The sequence below is a fragment of the Aulostomus chinensis genome, chromosome 12 (genome assembly GCF_037954235.1).
Source record: "Aulostomus chinensis isolate RoL2024-O1b breed Wild chromosome 12, RoL_Achi_v1.0, whole genome shotgun sequence".
In the NCBI taxonomy this organism is placed as follows: domain Eukaryota; kingdom Metazoa; phylum Chordata; class Actinopteri; order Syngnathiformes; family Aulostomidae; genus Aulostomus; species Aulostomus chinensis.
The window spans coordinates 14,634,027-14,655,386 of record NC_141331.1 but is presented as its reverse complement, the minus strand read 5'-3'; the positions used below and the strand labels follow the sequence as shown (position 1 = coordinate 14,655,386).

The window sequence follows — 21,360 nt, the reverse complement described above, 5'->3', positions numbered from 1 at the left end:
TGTAGATAAAAACACAGCAGAGGTTTCACTGTCTTAATGCCAGTAGGCATTTTTCTGTTTGTTTAATAAAATGTGCATAAAAGTGCTGGGAGGTAACTAGCCTCATAATATTAGTTATCCCAGTTAGTGTACTGATGAAATTATATTTTGATCGAATTAATCGCAGTTATTTAATCAAATTAATCGCATACCGGAATTAAAATATTTAACTTCAGAGAGATTTTAGTTATTGTGTGGAAAAAAGAACATTCGATAGAAAGAATGATAACAAGAAATAAATAGATAAATATGAGCCAACAGTTATTTTGTCAACCTTACTAATGACATTTATGATGTCACAGTCCCTCAAGTGCGAGCTCAATTTCCTTATCAGCCGTGTGCGCGTCAACACAACAAGCTAGCTGAGAACTCCTTAATTCAGCCCAGAACTGTGATTGTGCTGCGAGGGAGGAATGATAATAGAGTCTCTGTACAGATAGACCCCCTGAAATATCCACAGCCCAATTTCTGGGTGCTTGTTTCACCCAGTAAAATACATTTATTTACTTCTACTCTGCTGCATAGTTGGGGGAAATATGAATATTACAGCAACATACCATATCTATTCTAGGAGTGAAGCTAATGGTTAAATTTCAGATTTATAGCTATGTGATATATATTTACCAAATTAGAGAAGAGTCCAAAAAAAGAGCTCAGGTTTTTTTGTTAAAAACTTTGTGTTCTTCTCTACTTCTCCAAAGTTTGTGATATCTGGAAGGGGCCTGAACCTGAGAATGGAAATGGAGTGGATTTAAAGTAAAATGTACCCTTCCATTATTGTATTCAATAATCAGTCTCCAGGGACTTCAGACTCTTACTTTTGATCCTCGCTGCTGCCGACACGTTAATGTTTTCACTCAACTCCAGTAGTTCAGTTTTAATGTCTACAGGGTACATAAAAACCTCCTGAAGCCCAAAGACACAAAGTTATTGACCAGCTGGTGAATGTAGTGCAGGCCTGACTGCTGATACGTCCCTCAGGAGCTGACGGAGAGGTGAGTGAATACTGGACCGCGTTCCCCCTGATGGACGTAAACTCCAAATGGATGGTGATGCTGCTTCATAACTCAAGCAAGTGTTAAATGGTAAGGGAACTGTTCGGGAGCTTTAATACAATATTTCCCAAACCGTACTGCTGGGGGGCTCTTAAAATGCAACCCAAAACAATAAAAGCTACATTACAAACTACAGCGCACTTTTTACTGCCAGTGACACATCTGCCTCCCCTTTATCTTGAACAGTTGAATGCCAGATTTTGGGAAGATAAACACTTGATAAGTCACAACTTTTTGCACTTGATTGAAAACTTGGCTGGATTGGATACTGGTTTTCTATTCTCTCTCCCATAAAACACATTTAAATACTTTTTTATACTGTTGTCTGTTAATCTTAAAAGACTCTTATTTTGGCAACCCAAATAAAACAGAACATGACCTACTTGTGGACTGATCTGAAAAGGAGAAAAACTTGAAATTAAAGTGACTGAAACTGAAATCTGGCATTATTAGGGGGACTTTCCAGTAGAAGAATAGTCGTGGGGAAAAAGAGGGGGTTGGCTTGATTGAGTGTGTGGGAGTCGCTGGGGGCAAAGGTGTGTCTGTGTGACTGATGCTGGGTCAGAAAGAGGAAGGTGATGGAGGTTTCTGTGTGAACTTGAGTCCAGGAAGAACGTGTGATTGCACCTGTGAGCTCTCTCTGCAGATGGCTACCCAGTTGCTGCAGCTTTGTGGAGGATCGCCTCAGGCATTAAGTAGCTATTATCAACTTGGCAGCTTCGTTTTACTGGGTTACAAACATCAGAAAGAGACTATTTATCTAGTCTTGTTTCCACGTCCCTCCCCTTTGTGGAGTGTGTTAACACCCTTGCTTCAGGACGGTTGGAAATCAAAGAGGAAGCTGTGTCTCAGATATCATCTGTTGGTATCAGATTATCAGTATCAGGAGTTCCTGATCAATATTTGGTGAATGAGGAGGAAGCACACAACTTGTGATGGTACAAAACTGGTTTCACTTGAACAGCAAAACCAGAAGGTATAAATGTCATTTCCAGTGAATACAAAGCGCTGCGTTAACAAGGTTCTGGTTTGTGGGCCAGCTACCTGCATATAAAACAATTGCGTTTGTTTGTGTGTGTGTGTGTGTGTGTGTGTGTGTGTGTGTGTGTGTGTGTGTGTGTGTGTGTGTGTGTGTGTGTGTGTGTGTGTGTGTGGTTGCAGTGGTGGACATGTTGTTAGATTAGTGTAATCTATGCCTCAACCTTAGAGTTCTCCTGCTGTCAGGTCAAGATTTAAAACCACCTGCTTCAGTAATGAGAAGCTGCTATGGAAACGTTGTAATCTCGTAGTCTGTGCAGCATTTACTTTCAGGATTATACTGTACATGTTCCTCTCACGGCCACCTCAAGTGCTCTGTGTGAAGTGGATTAATGTGACGATATTGGAAAGCAATGTGTTTGGCAGGGTTTTCTTGGAGAACATCTTTGGATGCAACTTGTCAGAATGTTAGCCACAGTATGTTGTGCTGCGTGGCCTACATGTACACTCGTCGTCTGGGTTTAAATTACAAGACACCGGTTCAGTTGTTGGAGTCCTTTGATTAACAGTTATTGTCTGAAGAATGTACTTAAAGATTCAGTGATAAAGAATTGAATATACTCTTTTACTCTTTGTATTTATTAATACATTGGCATGTGCTTGAGCGCTTTAATATAATGATGTCATGATAGATTTCACCACAATACTGTGTGATATACTATATAATACTGTGTGTTTGTGTGTGTATATGTGTATATATGCATATATATATATATATATATATATATATATATATATATATATATATATATATATATATATATATATATATATATATATATATATATATATATATATATATATATATATGGCCATTGGCAAATACATTGAGACTGATGTGTCTGGGAAAGGCCAATGAGAAAACGGGTTTAGCTGAAGACGGAAGGCCATAATGTAGCTGCCCTGAGGTCGAGTCACCTGATCAGTCTCAAACAAAGACAGGCTTCTAGTTTGTTTGAACTGGAACGAACACTAACAGGTGTAACAAGCGAGAGACAGTTTGGAAACCAGGCAGGCTGAAGAGAGAGGAACCTGACAGTGAGATATTCTGTGATAGATGCACTGACAGTATGTGAATTCAGTTGTGGTTGTTGTTGCTAGGTCAGAGGCGCACGTGGGCCTGCCTCTGAAACTGATGTTGAATGGGAAAAGTTGGACTTTTTTTTGTCTTATCGTTTTTGGACAACATAGTTTGAGTAAAGTTTAGTTCTGGATCTCAAACAAATGATCCCTTTACATTTTTCTAGCTTGGCTTTCTCAGGTATGTTAGATTTGATATCTTCATTGTAGTTGATATACTTGTATTTACTACTAGTCAAGTATTTACTTTTAATACTTGAAGAGCAAAAAACAGCTTAAGAAGAACCTGCTTGAGAAACATAATGCTTTTAAAAACATTGTTCTCTTTCTCAGAGTAAAACAGAAAAGTCACGTAGCCTCTCACTTCAGCCTCTCACCTGTTGAAAGAGGGACAAAGGAACCAGAATGACATCAACATTATACGTCGAATCAAAACACTTCTAACCCTATGTTGAAAGAAGTGCCTGAATTAACAAACCAGCACTTTAACTGATATTATGCTTCTACAGTCTAAGAATGTATTTCTCCACTGATAATGATCATGTACAGTAAGAGACAAATAATAGAATAAATTCCTCTTTTGGATCCTGACCTATGTGAACTGTATGAGTCGATAATCAGACTACACAAACTCCAAGGTAGCAAACATTAGGAGATCCAGTGTGGAGGCTTCGAGAAAAGAGAGCAAACTCATGACAAGGCAACGCTGTAGCTTTCATATAGATCAACCCTCTCCGCCTCAAAGTTTGCTGGCACATTTCTGCGTTCTATCCTCCTACATCAATCATCCTGAGCGTTCGCAATGCTGGCTGATTGAATTGCGTCACAGTATCATATAGGATGGTTTCTGTAGGCAGGATCATCGTGTTTCCTCCCAGCTCTACAGGATAATATGAACCACTGACAGTAACTGGTGTGTTTATTTATATATTTCACATATTTCACAAAACTGGAGGAGTAAATAATCTCTGTTCAGCAGTGGCAGGAGTTGATTCCTCCCACAGTAACATGTATAACCTTAAATGTGAGGTTGCAGTTGCTACATCCATTTCTTATAAACGGTGGGTATTAGCTGTGGCCTTGGTTGCCATGGTAACTTACATAGAAAGAAGCCACATTAGAGGACAGTAACTTATAACTCTTATAAAGAGGAAAATGTCTTCAGAAATCTTTACGTTTTGATGGACAGATGTGCTCAGATTGGCTGTGACGCATTCCGATAGCTACTGCTTCGATTCACTGACTCCTCATGTTGACGCTGCTTGTTTTGGTTTTTTTTGTTTTTTTTGGGGGGGGGGGTCTGTCAGGCATCTCCATATGACGTGTATGTATATATACAACTGGATATTAATAACAAGTGAAATTGACAAGACATGAATCAATACAAATCTCATAAGGCTTGTTTTGGTCTGAAACAGGAGGAGGATCGAGCGACGTGCGCGTGTGTTGTGTGTGTGTGTGTGTGTGTGTGTGTGTGTGTGTGTGTGTGTGTGTGTGTGTGTGTGTGTGTGTGTGTGTGTGTGTGTGAAGAAATTGGAGACAAATCAAAACAAGATGATAAGTGAATCCTCAGCTGTTTTGACTTTGTAAATACTAAAGTAATAGGATAGTACCAGTACTGCATGACTGGAAAGAAAACTGCCTGTTTTCTAGTGTTTCTTGAAGACCACCTGCAAGTACAACTCTAGATTCTCATCTTCAGGGTCATGAAGGTCATGTGGTTTGTTAGTCTTACTGATCTCAGAGAAGTCAGAACTATTAGAGACCTCAGAACTTTTGTTGTCATGATTGAAATGATTCATAAAACAGCACGTATGCTTGATATTTACTAATATCCAGAAAGACCAGCATTTTCAGCAGCATTGTATGACACGTGGCCGATGAAACTAACAGGGTAAATATGGCAGTTGAAGGAACACACCAACTTCTTTGTGAAATTCAGTTATTGTCCATCCTCCCCAGAGCCAAGCAAGAAGACGAATACTCTTTTCTTGTCTATGCGTGCATTAGGGAGCAGAGACTGACAGCTGACGGCTAGTTAGCTTAGCACAATCTCTCGGTCATGGGTGGGAAGTGTTAGCATACTTCCATAAAACAAAAAAAAAAGAAATTCAAACATCAAAAAGAAATTTTCAGGGTTTGTCCAGAAGCGATCATTTTCATCCTGTCGCCAACAACAATGAGGAAAACTTTTAAATGTCAAGATTTTGGGTGTCTGGTGTGTTTTGTCAGATCCTGAGCTGTGGTCAACCACTGAACAAATCTTGTAAACTAATTTTTTTTTTTAATGAGCTGATTCTAGTCATTCAAGACAGTGAAAAGATTGATTTTTTCCCATCACTAATTGCAATAGGGTTTTCTCACTTCCAGTTTCATGCGTACCCTCATGACCAGTAAAAAGCCATTGCTTTTGAAGTGCGTGTGCAGTGGGAAATTTTGTACAGAGCGCTTGGTGTTACATTTCTTAATTATGAAAAGTGCTACACAAATAAAACGATGGATTGATTGAATCACCAAGTCCCGAGAAGCTAACGTCACTCTGCAGGCTGTCAGATATGATGTCAGTCATGATGACATGTTTCTCTTCACTCTCCAGATGAGATCATGCAGCTGGACGCCAGCCCCCTCCGTGCCGCTGACATCACCCCTGACCTCAGGAAGCAGTTCGCCTTCCTCTCAGGTGACCTTTTTATGTCTCTGTGTTTGTCGACTGATATTTATTCACCAGTTTACATCATCTGCCTCAATCCTTTCTGATCTCATCTAGTCTCTCCGCACAGGAGGAGGAAAGCTTTTTCCAGGATATTTCAGTTTTCCTTTGCCGTCAGTGTCAGTGAGGAGTCAGAAAGACTCCTTCTGTATTTGTGGCTGTAACATGCAGCTGCCCTTTGGGATTCAAACATTCCTCCAGTATCTTTATATCCAATCCTACACAGCTGTATGAGCTGCCTTCTCAGTGCCTGGCAGAGGTGTCCTTGTGGCTGCAGCGGAGGCAGGAACCATTTCGCAGAAAAAGATCTTAGCAGACATTTAAACCATGACCATGCACTTGCTGTTGCTATAGCAACGGGAGAAGAAAAGGCAGATTGATATTCCAGTCACATGAGCTGACTGAGCAACTGTTCAGCACAGGGAGTGAGAGAGCAAGTGCGTGTGTGTGTGTGTGTGTGTGTGTGTGTGTGTGTGTGTGTGTAGATTGTTAGTGTCATTGTGCGCAGACACACACACACACACACACGCACACACACATCAACAGAGATGTGTTTGACCTATTTCTCAGTTTGGGTTTATTTTGTTCCATGTTCAATTGTCACTGTTGAGAGAGAGAGAGAGGGCTGTAAGATATTGATAATAATGTCCATGTATTAATAAAACTGTGTCAACTGTTTGTGTCAAGACTGATGTTAGAATCATCAGTCTTGACACATCTCATATTGACGTCTTGCTCATTTCAGAATACATGCAATAAACTGAATTAGAATGTGGTTTCATAGATGAAAGGAATGAGAACACAACAACACCGAATACTCTGAGGAACTGTCATGATGGATATTTCCCCCCAGAGCCCCCAGTCATCATCCAAGCAGCCTCACTAGTGACCCCTGGTGGTTGCATTTCTATCCAGCGCTTCTCTCTCTCTCTCTCTCTCTCTCTCTCTCTCTCTCTCTCTCTCTCTCTCTCTCTTTCTCTGGATTTGTGCTTAAAAACATCCAAATAAAGTGGCATTCAGGCAACGCACCTTTAAAAGATGTTCCGTTCATATAATTTTTCATAAAGAAACCATTCTAGGTAGTTCATGTTGGGGTTTATATTGCTTTCAATTTTGCCACTTAAATGATAACATTTATCGCAAATCCATATTAGCTTGACTTATTAATTATGGGTCTCGGTATTGGCCATGAAAAAACAGTTGATCAATAATAACCTATGTGGGAAGTGTCAGCTCCTCTTTTTGTGATTTCAGGCGGTCGAGGAGATAATGGCAGCCCCATTATCGTGTTCCCAGAATTCCCTGCATTTGGAGAGATCACGGACATGGAGTTTCACAATGTCCTCACCTACTTGACGAGTGTGCCCAGGTAAATACACATAAAAAAAAAAATAATACATGAAGTGGCTCATCCATTTACACCATTTAATGCCCATTTATCTTTGAACTGTCCTCTCTCTCTCGCTCGTTTTCTCTCTCTTTGAAGCCTCTAGTCTAGTCTAGTCTGGCGGATGCATTTTTAGAGTGAAAACAAATGCTGTTAGAAAAGGAACGGCTTATAAATATTCTCCCATTATTCAAAAAAGCATCAGGAGAAATGAAGGAATGGATGTTTCGTTCCTCCGTGTATGAAAGTTTCCAGTAGGTGGCAGCAGATATACGATAAACACAACTTGTCCTCATGAAGAGGAGGAAGTTTATCAGCAAGAAGATGGTGATTCCTGAATGAATAAATAGCCACTCAATCATCTGTAGCTGTTATCAGCCTGATGCAGATAGTCTTTGTTAACACAGGGAGGCTGGATGGGGGGGGGGGCGTAGCATCTCCAGGCCAGTCTTTTATCATTTTGCTCCCATTTTAGTCTGACAGGTTCTTGATTTAGCTTCCTTCCAGTCTGTCCTTCCTGCTGTAAAAATAGAATCTGCTGCTATTCCAATGTTTTAATCTCTTTACAGAGGGATGAGTGTGTGTATAGGTGTGATGTATTCACATGAACAGCAGCTGCCACACATAGTCTCCATTAAAGCACGTGGGTGTTTTTCGGTAGCCTATATCTATAGCGTACCTCTTGTCACATACTGAGATCGAACCTGTTTACGTCTCCTCTTCTACGTTGCATTACGAGTTAAAGTTCGGGCAATGAGAATATTTATGTCCAGTCCTCCTACATCCTATTGCACCTCTCTGGCCATTGAAGGACTGTTCTAATAACATCAAGACTCGAGCTGTCGTGATTACAAGACAGATGGCTGGAGCTACCTAAAGGGGCTGACACCCCCAACCTGGCACACGTAGTCCCCAGCCGGGCCACATAGCCTACATATGAGTAGTACCATAATCAACAGCTGCTCCTGGTCTGGGAGGAACGGCTCCAGATCAATATTAGACACCGAGGTTAGTTCTCTCAAATTAGACACCTGAGTGTTTGTAGTTGTAAATATATACAGTTTTATTCCAGCCAAAGCTGAAAATCCTCTCTGGCAGTAGCTCCATTGAGATGTGCTGAGTAATGATTATATTTAGTCTTGCTGTGGGATTTTATTGATCCTGACTCATTTACTTTAGACTTTACATGAACAAACTCTCCCAGAGGTAAAGTGAATATTTGTGTTTGTGGTGAGACCAAGTTCTTCTCTCTCTTTCTCTGGTTTACGTCAGTATACAGAATAATAACTTTATCTATCGCAGTGTCATTGTGGGAGAGGCAGGGCCGTGCGTCATGTGATCACAACACATCTTTCATCTCCAACTTTTAACTCTCTCTTCGATCACAGCGACTGCACCTGTCATTCATTCATCTTTGATCCCTGGCTACTTTGATCACCACATGCATCCTGGCAGAATCTTTATTTATTTATTTTTTTTTATTAGTTTTCCTTCAGAATCCAAATCAATAAATGATGTATCCAATGTTTGATTGACAAGGATGGAACTTGCTATTGAATTGCATCCATCCATCCATCCATCCATTTTCTACTGCTTATCCTGTTAAGGGTCGCGGGGGGGCTGGAGCCTATCCCAGCAGCCTTCAGGTGAGAGGCGGGGTTCACCCTGGACAGGTCGCTATTGAATTATTGAAGCATTTATTGGAGGCAGTAAACACAAGAGGGAAACATTGGACCGTTAATTTACGTCTCAACTCTAAAAACAAATGGAATAGAGTAGTTTGGATCATAATGGGTTAACATCGACAGCAGCAGAAGGCCATTTCATCCCGTTCACTTCCCAACTTCAGGTGCTGCATCTTCGCTATAAACCCCCTCTCATCTCTGCAGCTGTGCCCCTTGTACATGCCTTAGAGGCAGAAAGCTCTTGTCTTGCACCCCCCCCCCCCATCTCTTCCTGGGGCTGAGATGTAAAGCTGCTTTGAAAGCCTGAGTGCCAAGCTGAGAGGTGGAGGTGGTTGAGGAAGAGAAAAGAAGGATGAGAGGTGCCCCTGTTTGGATGTTAAGATGTGTCCTCCTCTATATGGTCCGTCCCCCAGATCTCTAAGGACGCGCTGGCTGGCTACTACAGCTGCTCATCACTTTACAGCAATCCTGTGATAGGCTGGTGAACCAGCACCTCATTGGATGGCTGTTAGATCCAGTGCAGGGGGGAGCAGAGACCCCCTCCTCTTTAACTTGCAGCACAGCACGCTGGGGTCTCCCTCTGAGACTCACCGCTGTCTCCTGCTCTGTGGAGGTGCAGCCAGTAGTTGGACACAGAAACAGATACTTGCTGGGACGCTTCGATGTGACTGACAGTTGCTTCCACCAGGTGTGCACGGAGGATTTTACTGATCAGAGGAGTAGGAGCCCTCTTCTCTCCTGGGACTAGGGAAGACCGTGCAGGAAAGGGGGGGGGGGCACTTAGAGAAGGGGGACTGGAGGGGATGATGGCCAAGTAGTCTGGAGGTGCACCAGCTGTCTGAAAAGATAAAGAGCGTAACAAACAAGATGCACTTGGCTCCTTCTCTCTCCAAACAATGGAAGACTGTTTGCACGTTTGTTCTCTCATTACATTTGTTGTTTTATTCTTGATATACGACTGAGCAATCAACAACAGGTCGATTTATCTCTAATTTTATCTTCTTTGCTCAGTTTGAAGTACAAAACTGAGTATCAATAAACTGGACCAGGTTTTTATAATTGTTAAGACCGTGTGACTTTGCTGTGTTTTTCCAGCTTGTCGTCAGCAGATGTGGGTTTCATCCTGGTCATCGATCGCCGGCAAGACCGATGGGCGGCTGTCAAAGGGACCCTGCTTCGTATCGCAGTAAGTTTGTCACCCATTTGCTGCTTCAATGACTTTTTGTCTCCTTTTTTAAATTTTCTAATATCTTTGCACATTGTTAATAGGAGAAAAAAGTGCACCATCAAGCGTGAGTAGACAAGATACTGATTAATGTGAGGCAACACTCTCCTCGATCTCTGCTGGTCTCCTGTTTGCTCTTTCACTGAATTGTCTCATTCTGTGCATGGTAGGTGTGAACCTCTCAGAAACACATTTATTTTCCTATCACGCAGGCTTAAGTGCTGATGAAAATCCCATTAGTCAGCCTGGGTTTGTTTTTTCACCATGAAACTCCATCATGTTTGAGTAATGATCTGCTGCGGGGAGAGAAACAGTTCCTCACCTAGTTCCTCTTTCATTTCTTCGCCGTGATTCATCGCACCTCTCTGTCAAAGCGTATATCAGGCAGGAATCACTCAGTCTCTCAGCATACTGCTCTTTTGGTGAGGAGACAACTGATACTATAACCCTGAGTCATCTTCAAACTGAGCTTCCATTCACTGCAGTATAGAACTGATGAGATACAAGGATTTTCAAACGGGGATGTACATATTTAAGGATCGGAATATTTCATTGTTTGCGGTGCTTTTTGCGTTAATCACAGAATAAAAAAGGGGGTGTAGTGTGTATGACAAGACGAGGCGATTGAAAGAGAGAGAATGATTATCACCACCCGTGGTCCCCAGGGACACGGGAGAACCCCTCACTCATTTCAAATTAGATCAAGCTTTATTAATCCCTCAAGGGGGACTTTACAGACTAGGCCCAGTAATATGGGGCCAATGTGGGACATTCTGTCATCCTGTTTGAGGGATTCAGCTGCATGGTGAATGCTTCTCAAGCTGTGAGTGTCTTTCTGTGGCGGTTACCAGTTCATGGGATATTGTTCATTCTGGGATGTGTTCTTGTTTTATATTCGGATGTATGAATATGCAAAAATGCTCAATTATTCTCTTTGTCTTTTTTTCTTTTGTGTGTGTGTGTGTGTGTGTGTGTGTGTGTGTGTGTGTATCATATGTAAAGCTGGTTCAACGTGTGTGAAGCTACCCAGTGCTGCGTTTGAGCTGATGACAGATGAGAAGCGTGTTGATAGACTCCCCAGTTCTAATTAAGTCCATGGTGTTGGTCCCTAAAGAATAAGCACCCTCTATTGTCATTTATCCGACTCTTCTTTGAAGCTTTGCGCGTGCATGTGAGTTTCTCCAAGTCTACAACTGACAAAGAACAAGTGGACCATGACTGCCAGCATGGATCCAGGCAGTGTGGGTGATGGGTTGGAAGCTGCAATAGATGCTTAAAGGAAAGTCATTACTGTTGCCGTTGTCGTCACGCTGTCTGACTTTTCCACCAAGAATGCGGCCCTCAGCACTGCACACTTCAATTTGGACTGGTAACATATTTTTGAAACATACACGTTCATGTGTAAAACTGTAAATACCACATATACCAAATTGCGGTCATGTGCCTCTGCCCTCCAAAATCTCTTTAGTTTATCTGTGAATCCCTGCGAAGGTTTGTGCATTATTTGATGGAACAGAAAGAAAGTTAATGAGATATTGCGTACACGTGAGGTGACCGGGATCTTGACCTTTGACCTTTGAGCGCTATAAACTTTTTACTTAATCCTTAAATCCCAGTAGACATAGAAGAGATTTCCTTAGGTGTTTCTGAGATGTTAAGGAGAATGGAACGTGCAGACATATGGCAGGTACCCCAAAAAGCGTAGGTAGGCATCCATAGTCATGGGTTCATACATGAACAATTTGTGGACAAGTGGGCAAAAAAAAAAAAAAAAAAAGATTGGAGAAAGATAAATGTGGTGTCTTTTACAGACTGCTAGCACCTATGGTATAAAAACAACAGAATCACCTCCAGTCGTGTTCATACCTCCAGAATTCCACAGCTCCTCTTTCATCTGTCAGTGAGGACCAACAGTGAAATGATTTATTAATTCCATTAACGGAACTTATCACTGCGCATTCATGATCGTCTCTGCTGAGAGCAGCACCCCCATTCAACCGGGGAGGACAGACCAGCCGTTCAGGTCATCGGCTAATTCACGTTGCATCGCTGTCCTCCCTCCAGCATCATCCAGCCGCGTTCACAGCAGCTTTTAGCTCTGTGGGTTTGAGTCAAAACCTTAGAATGTTGTTCTGCTGGCTGTGTCTGTGGTAACGTAGCAGGACTTACTTGATGTCGTGACTGGTAGGACCGACATGTTGCAGTATGCTGAATGTGGTTTTTTTTCCTGCACAAGAGTGCATCATTCTTTTGGATGCCACCACCACCACCACCACCACCACACCCCATTGAACATTCCTGTACATGCTGAATTAATTTTCTATTCCGGGTGGTGGAGGATTCTGCGTCTGTTGCGGCACGAGTGACCGACTCCATCCTCTCTCTCTCTCTTCTCAGGGCTCTTTCCCTGGAAACCTCCAGCTTGTTCTAGTTCTGAGGCCCACCACCCTCCTGCAGCGCACGCTCTCCGACATCCTCTTCAAGTTCAACAAGGATGAGTTCAAGATGAAGGTGCCGGTGCGTCCAGTCTTACTTATCCTCATTTCTATAAGTGTCCCCCATTGGAAAACACATATTTCTGGAGAATGTTCACAGTGATGACAGTATATTTGTCATTCAGGTGATCATGCTGAGCTCAGTAACGGAGCTGCACTCCTACATCGACCAGACCCAGCTAACCAAGGAACTCGGGGGAGTGCAGCAATATTGTCATGAGACGTGGATCTCGCACCGCACCGTATGTAGAGACTCCGATCCACCGTGCACCCAGCAGCCAGCTGAGGCTGCTTCACACACCATCGCAGAATAAATAGTGAGCCAGCGCTGATCTGAGCAGCGATCACGCACGAGCCAAGCAGATTTTCCATCATAAGTATCAAACAGAAGTTGACTGATACAGGTTTTCCATGGCTGATGCCCATATTTTTATGCGATATCCTTTTTGTAGGTTTTTGTTTTTCATCTGATAAAATACAACAATTTTTATAATAACAAATGATTTCTAAAATTGCATTGCACTGCACTGTAATGCATTTATTCATTTTCAAAAACAAGGGATCAACTAAATAACTCTCCACTGGAAATCAAAATATAGCTTTTGAAATAAGAATTAAATGAATTTTGCATTTAACAGTGTTTATCAGCAGAAAGTAGCATCTCCTTGTGTCTGAGACAATAAAAATATCGAAACCTCCAACCGCCTGGTTGATAATCGGTTTCATCAGCTCAGATATTGTTAAAGACGATTATCAGCTTGATTAATTAGTGGACCTCTAGCTTCAAATTAAACCACGCAAAATTCTTTGCAAGGGGCGGCATGGCTCAGGGGTAGAGTGGCCGTCTATCAACCGAAGGGTTGCTGGCTCAATCCTCACTTCCCCGGTGACCATGTCGAAGTGTCCTTTAGCAAGATCCTGAACCCCTGATTGCTCCTGATGGCCCTGCGTCAGACTGACGACCTGTCCAGGGTGAACCCCACCTCTCACCCAATGTCAGCTGAGATAGCCCCCCCCCCCCAACCCTCAACCTATAAGATGAGCGGGATAGAAAATGAATGGATGGATGGAAAATTCTTTGCAATCTACTCTTTTGTGTTTTGTCCATCTGAGCTGTTATTGTTGCTCATTTATATCAAGCTACACTGAGCATTTTGCTTCTATATAGGAGAGAAAAGTAGTGTTAGATTATGAGAAATGGATTCAGCTCTCTGAAGTGATTGATACTCAAATCAGATGCCCTGTATGGGGAAATAATCATCAAGTAGTTTTAACCAGGACCTTTAGTATTTGGATGAAGTCACTCAAAGCTAGATGGCTAAATGTTATTTCAATTATGCATGTTAAATCTAAATATTCTTTAATTTTACTGAGTCTTGATTCTAATTTAACATGCCAATTTATAAATACTAGAAAGAAGTGCTTAGAATGAAAACAGTACTGAACTCCATGATGAAACTGCTGTGTTTGGCTACTTAAACTACTGTTCAGTCGAGTATGAATCATCGTCCTGATCGTCTTCCCTGTTTTGTCGCGTACTCATCAGGCTATCGAGGGCTTCGCGTTGATGGTAAAGAAAACAGCTCAGGCCTTGCAGTCGTTCGGGACAGAGCTGGCTGAGACTGAACTCCCCAATGAGATGCAGGCTACAACCTTCCTGCTGAGCACACACACCAACAAAAAAGACAAAATGAAGGTAACACACACATGAATGTGTTGTTATACATAAAATTTATAGTGTCTAAGAATTTTGATCATAACCTTTACAATGGTGTGTGTGTGTGTGTGTGTGTGTGTGTGTGTGTGTGTGTGTGTGTGTGTGTGTGTGTGTGTGTAGGAGGATCTGCATGTGGCTGTGGGACAGGGCAGCAGGCTGCTTGCGAGCATTAATGAGCCCATGGTGCGAGACCCCGACCACAACATGAACCAGGATGAACTGGAGAACCTGGCGACAGTGCAAAGGTTCGAACTTATACATACATACATACATACATACGTACATACGTACATACATACGTACATACATACATACATACGTACATACATACGTACATACATACATACATACATACGTACATACATACGTACATACATACGTACATACATACATAATGTACATACATATGTACATATGTACATACATATATACATACATACACACGTACATACGTACATACATACATACGTACATACATACGTACATACATACATAATGTACATACGTACATATGTACATACATACATACGTACATACATACATACATACATACATACATACATACGTACATACATACGTACATACATACATACATACATACGTACATACATACGTACATACATACGTACATAAATACGTACATACATACGTACATACATACATAATGTACATACATATGTACATATGTACATACATATATACATACATACACACGTACATACGTACATACATACATACGTACATACATACGTACATACATACATACATAATGTACATACGTACATATGTACATACATACATAATGTACATACATATGTACATACGTGCATACATACATATGTACATACGTACATACATACGTACGTACATACGTATGTACATACATACATACATACGTACGTACATACATATGTGCATACATACATACATACGTACACTGGGATTGTTTCCAACACCACTGAGTGTTGAGGATGAGCAGGTTAAATAATGATTTAATAAATAACTGAGCATTTGCAATGCTTATCTTGATGACTTAGTCACTCTGCAGTTACTTCATACTATGCTGAGGATCAGTCCTTGACTGAACATGCAGTCCAGAGCTGCTGGGGTCACAAAATTGCACCGAACAGCTTCAGTTAAATTATTAATATGCATTGATTAAAGTAAGAAAGCCAAATGTTGGTAGACTGATATGTTTGTAGCTGTCGTATCCCTGCTCGTCAGTAATGTTGGCGAGGCAGGGACATCAGTCAGGACTTGAAGCAGCACTGAAGGTGCTGATGTCAACTGACATTAGATTCATGTAACCTCCTCACTCGCACCAACATCCAGAAACATTCGTCAACATCCTCACTGCAGTTCTCTAGTTTCCTCCTAAACTGTGGAGACACTGACAATTTGTGTGTGTGTGTGTGTGTGTCTCTCTCTCTCTCTCTCTCTCTCTCTCTCTCTCTCTCTCTCTCTCTCTCTCTCTCTCTCTCTCTCTCCAGACTCCTGTCTCAACTGGATGAGACGGAACGGGCTTTCGATGAGTTCTGGGTGAAGCACCACACAAAACTGCAACAGTGTCTCCAACTGCGCCACTTTGAGCACAACTACAAAGAGGTGAGCTGTTGAGAATCCTGAGCAGACCTGAGCCTAGGCGACGTAAACCCACTGAGGGATCATTGTTGTGCTTGTGCTGCAGGTGAGGGCTCAGCTGGATCAGGTGTCTGAGAAACTTGCAAACTTCTCTGAGGTGGGGATAAGCCCCGCCCACGCTGACCAAATCTTCAGTGAACTCACCACCTACGAGGAGAGAGTCTGTGTAAGTGATAACCCCACAATTTGGAGACGATGCGATGGACCGGAGTGATTTTTTAATTATTATTCCAAAAAGCAACTCCTGATACTTCAATGTTTCGATGTGTTGCTCCATGTGTGGGTTTGCTAATAGTAAATAGCTGTATGTCTTTAATAAGGAATTGCAAGTGCACTGGGCATTGTTGTTCAAGCATGTAGCAAATTTAATAAAAGTTCTCAATACATAGGGGTGATATATGAGGAGTAGATGTACAGTATACGCTACGTGTGTGTGTGTGTGTGTGCACGTGGGAATGCATTGAGAGGAGACCTCCTTTGCACTGAACTAGGATGCAATGCATTTTAAATCTAAATGATAAGATAGAGATAAATTGATTTAAAATTGACGTGTACAAGATATAGGCTGCCATTGATTTTGATTAATTGTAGACAAAGTAATGCAATTAACACAACTGATATTTGATTAGATTAATACATTTTAGATAATGAAATCAACTATATTGAATTTTTAATTGTTTGACTGCCCTAGGTTAGGCTTCTATAAGGTTTATTTTTTGCAAAACAAACCTCCGTCATTCCTCACTGGTTTACAGGAGGTGCTGGGCAGAGCTTCAGCTTTGGCTCTCCAGGGTGACGAACTCATCCAGAAGTCTCACTACGCTGAAGATTCTATTCGGCCCAAATGCAGCGAGCTTCGAACCGTCTGTGAGGATGTGAGCAAAGACCTGGGGGCCAGGAAGGACCACCTCCTCAAAGCCATAGACTTGCACCGCTGTTTAGAGAGGGTGAGAGGACAACACACACACACACACACACACACACACACACACACGCACACACATACACACACACGCACACACCTCCAATGTGTCTTCACTAACATGTCTTGGTAATTAACAATTCTCCCATCTCGGCTCATTTACAGGCTTTAAAGTGGTATGATGATGGTATATACCTGCTGGCCTCTCAGCCAGTAGATAAGTGTCAATCACACGAGGGGGCGGAGTTAGCTCTGCAGGAGCTGGAGAGTTACCTGGATAATGCAGGTCAGAATCACCTGACAGATCTCAGCATCATATGGAGAGACTATGAGGCTGTGCTCAACCAGCAGTTCAGGGTGAGACAACAACACAGGAGTGAACGTGTAGCTTTTTAAAACATTTTCAAGTACAACTTGAATACTAGAAAACCAGTACAGTACCAGTAGCCCTCAAGCCGCCGCAGAGTTTGAATGATGTTATTTGTCTCTCACAATCCTTGTGTATGACTTGTGTCACGCTCTCTCGCTCTGTGTCGAGCAGGACCAGGTGGAGAAGGTTTTCCAGAAGCAGGCATCCATGCAGGAGATGTTTGATAAGAGGAGGGTTAGCCTGAAGAAGCTAGCAGCCAAACAGACCCGGCCGGTGCAGCCGGTAGCCCCCCGACCTGAAGCCTTTATCAAATCTCCTCTCAGCTCACCTGGTTGGTCTCAAATCCTCCCGTGGATCACCTCTAACACGTTTATTCTCCGTACCCGATGCAATGTTAAAATAATGCTGTATTTCCTCTTTAATTGCTCTCCCCGTTCTCTTCCCCAGCGCACAGAGCCCACCAGGAGAGAAGCTGCTCTGATGGAGACGCTGGCAACTGTGACAAAGTGAGTGTCGTCGTGATTTTGTTCACATCTCCATGCTGTCTTCCTTTTATTTCGCTCGTCATTGTGACACGATGTGTTTTCTCCCTCAAGGGAAATGGCCAACTGCAGAATGGAGACACAAACAGCAGACACGCCTCTCTGTCAGAGGAGGAGGAGAACCTGGCCGTGCTCAGGAGGTAGAGGATCAGCCATCACGCTTTCATCTGTGATCCCATTACACAGCAGATGGACTGACTGCCCCATTTCCTAGCTAACTGTTTCTATCTCACCACATTTGCAGACATGTTATGAACGAGCTGCTGGAAACTGAGAGAGCGTACGTGGAGGAGCTGCTCTGTGTATTACAGGTGTTTATCCTCTCCACGGAAGCTTTACTCCTCCCTGTCTCATACTTGTGACCAACATGCCACGGTTTGCTGTCCTGTGTTGCAGGGATATGCTTCTGAAATGGATAATCCAGCAATGGCCAACCTCATCCCTGCTACTCTGCAGAACAAAAAAGAGATCCTGTTTGGTAACATGCCTGAAATCTACCACTTCCACAAGAGGTGAGTGGGCGCCCTCTGGCTGTCAAGACCTGACATTTCACATACTGTTAATGAGCAACTAGGAAGTGTTCCAAGGATGCTGATTATGAACATTGAGAATTTGATCCAGACCACCTCCCAAAGTTATTCACTTGTTAATTTATCTGTGTATCCAAATGTCATCAAAATCAGTAACGTGAAACTAAAAACAATAACATTTAAAAACAGTCCACTCTTGCAGCTCAGGGTGTGCTCACACTGGTTTTAAAGGGACAGTGTACTAAAACAAATTCCATTATCTACTCACCTTCATTCTGATGGAAGGTCAAGTGAAGTTACACGGGAAAAAGCATTGCAGTAATCTCCCAAACAGTTCAACGGAATGGAGGACAATTTTCAAACATTCAAAAATACATCATAAAACCATAAAATGCCTCCATCCTGACTATGAGATATAATCCAAGTGTCCCGAAACCTCAGTGTTCCGAGTTGCAAGATTTTAGCCTCACTGAAAATGCAGCAACATCGCATGTATTTTACCCGGATGATTTTTGGCGCTCCATCTGCCACAGTTCACTCACTCGCTGGATGTAAAGTGTCCACTTCCAAAGGTTAGCACATGCAACTTCATCACCAAGTTTAATTCTAGTTTTCCTCGACTGCTGCTTAAACGGACCCAGGAGAATTCGCATAATCCTACTGAGAGACAGACAAAATGACAAAAATGATCTTTGCTCATCCTGACTTGACCTTGTTGTTTCCAGGACATTCCTGAGGGAGCTGGAGCAGTACACTGACTGCCCAGAGTTGGTTGGGAGGTGTTTTCTAGAGCGGGTGAATGAAATATTTGCAAAAATAAAAAGATATCAATCCAACTCTGGTGAAAATGACCCTTAAATACAAATGTGTTTCCCCGCTCAGATGACAGACCTGCAGATCTATGAGAAGTACTGTCACAACAAGCCTCGCTCTGAGAGCCTCTGGAGGCAGTGCTCGGACTGCGCCTTCTTCCAGGTCAACAAACTCTCCAGGATTTCAGCTCTAACTTTATCAGTGGTCGTTATTCCAAATGTTGGTGTCTTCATTCCTTCAGGAGTGTCAGAAAAAGCTGGAGCATAAACTGGGCTTAGATTCCTACCTGCTGAAGCCGGTTCAGAGAATCACCAAATACCAGCTGCTATTGAAGGTATGATGGCGTCTGTCAGCCTCGCAGGAGCCGGGATGCTACATTCAGTCGCCACTGTGATGCTATGAAATGTTTGTGTTGCTGATCACAGGAAATGCTGAAGTACAGTAAAGGCTGCGAGGGGGCCACTGACCTGCAGGAGGCTCTGACCTCCATCTTAGGCATCCTGAAGGCCGTCAATGACTCCATGCACCTCATCGCCATCACGGGGTATGAGGTAAGTAGCAGGAGAAGGCTCACCGAGGACAGAACTGATACCAAATACGAGACAGAATCATACTGAGCATCACGTGAATGCGATATTGTGTCAAATCCATACCGATGCGCTGAAGTTCATACAAATTTGTTGCCTGCTTGCAAAACTAAAAAATTTGAAGTGCATGCTATTTAACCATGAAAAGGCCTGCCAAAATGAAGGGTAAAAAATAAACAGCAAAATAAGAAAATAGAATTCAGAATTTGCAAGACAAAATTATAAATTGTTTACAATATATAATCTGAAGGTGAGCTAATGTACTGGCTAATTTGACCAAAGTGCCTTTCATATGTCAGCTTTTCCTGGTGATATACCCAGCAGTGCTTCATGTTACAGTGAATCCTAGTGTAAAGGCTGATGCCCCCTGGTGGGCCTTCAATGTACTACAGGTAGATGATAAGAGGTCACTCTCAAGCTGTGTTGTGTCCTGCGCTGATGGACACCTGTACTGAACAAATGCATTTCTTAAGTCTGAAGTTACATTCAGATATTTATAATTAAATCAAGTGTGTTGATATTAGGTTGAATATTAGGATGTTTATTTTTTTGTAGAAGTATTTTATGATCCACTAATCATTCATTTTCTGTGGGCACAGATATTTCTCACATTTGTTGGTTTACAAATCACTGTTTGTGTGTGTGTGTGTGTGTGTGTGTGTGTGTGTGTATGCAATTTCTTGTTTGACTCAAGAGTTGAAGTTACGAGAACTGACAACAGAAATTCATTTTGGCAAATCATAGCTGCTCCTCCATGACTGAGACTTTGGATGTTCTGACAGTTGTATACACCTTTAATTGCTAACTCAGGTGGATCCAGGCAGCTCTGATTTATCTGGGTTTTCACTGAACTGTCACCTAATTCATGATAATGGGAGGTTCATGTAGGAGTCACAGGAGGACACTGATGTGAGGACGAGTCAGGCTTGTCAGGTTATAGATGCGGGGGATGAAAACAGACAGGAACCTGACAGAAAACAGATGCACTTAACAGCAGATTCAGTTCCAGCCCGCATTAGGATATCCATCGTCTGTGTCACGTGACATCTTTCTCATTAACCGTTTCCTCTCTCAGGGTAACATGAGCGAGCTGGGCAAGCTGCTGATGCAGGGCTCGTTCAGCGTGTGGACCGAGCACAAGAAAGGTCACGCCAAAGTGAAGGATCTGGCCCGTTTCAAGCCCATGCAGAGACACCTGTTCCTGCATGAGAAGGCCCTGCTCTTCTGCAAGAGGAGGGAGGAGAACGGCGAAGGCTACGAGAAAGCTCCATCGTACAGCTTCAAACAGTCCCTCAGTGTGAGCAGACCCGCATTTGCATTGATGGGTTTTTGTCACTTACACCGCTATATTTTCTAATTAAGTTGTTCTCATTCCTGCCACAGATGAGTGCCGTGGGCATTACAGAGAACGCAAAAGGAGATAACAAGAAGTTTGAAATCTGGTGCAACTCAAGGGAAGAAGTCTACATTGTTCAGGTGCGTAAACCTGCATCGGTATCAATTCCCTGGAATAGGAGAAACGTA

The 21,360-nt window shown here is 42.5% G+C and overlaps 1 protein-coding gene across 2 annotated transcripts in view; it reads left to right on the top strand.

Moving 5' to 3' along the window:
• Positions 1-21,360, top strand: part of mcf2lb (mcf.2 cell line derived transforming sequence-like b) — a 35,316-nt gene that overhangs the window by 8,958 nt on the left and 4,998 nt on the right. For both annotated transcript variants that reach the window (XM_086220345.1, XM_086220344.1), the window contains exons 2-23: positions 5,809-5,892; positions 7,177-7,291; positions 10,090-10,180; positions 12,617-12,736; positions 12,840-12,956; positions 14,261-14,410; positions 14,552-14,676; positions 15,922-16,036; positions 16,119-16,238; positions 16,828-17,019; positions 17,160-17,351; positions 17,536-17,695; positions 17,812-17,870; positions 17,961-18,046; positions 18,151-18,217; positions 18,303-18,418; positions 19,162-19,231; positions 19,319-19,411; positions 19,491-19,583; positions 19,675-19,800; positions 20,912-21,133; positions 21,220-21,312. In XM_086220345.1, coding sequence (XP_086076471.1) covers positions 5,809-5,892; positions 7,177-7,291; positions 10,090-10,180; positions 12,617-12,736; positions 12,840-12,956; positions 14,261-14,410; positions 14,552-14,676; positions 15,922-16,036; positions 16,119-16,238; positions 16,828-17,019; positions 17,160-17,351; positions 17,536-17,695; positions 17,812-17,870; positions 17,961-18,046; positions 18,151-18,217; positions 18,303-18,418; positions 19,162-19,231; positions 19,319-19,411; positions 19,491-19,583; positions 19,675-19,800; positions 20,912-21,133; positions 21,220-21,312 — 2,606 coding nt within the window. The remainder of the gene's footprint in view (positions 1-5,808; positions 5,893-7,176; positions 7,292-10,089; positions 10,181-12,616; positions 12,737-12,839; positions 12,957-14,260; positions 14,411-14,551; positions 14,677-15,921; positions 16,037-16,118; positions 16,239-16,827; positions 17,020-17,159; positions 17,352-17,535; positions 17,696-17,811; positions 17,871-17,960; positions 18,047-18,150; positions 18,218-18,302; positions 18,419-19,161; positions 19,232-19,318; positions 19,412-19,490; positions 19,584-19,674; positions 19,801-20,911; positions 21,134-21,219; positions 21,313-21,360) is intronic.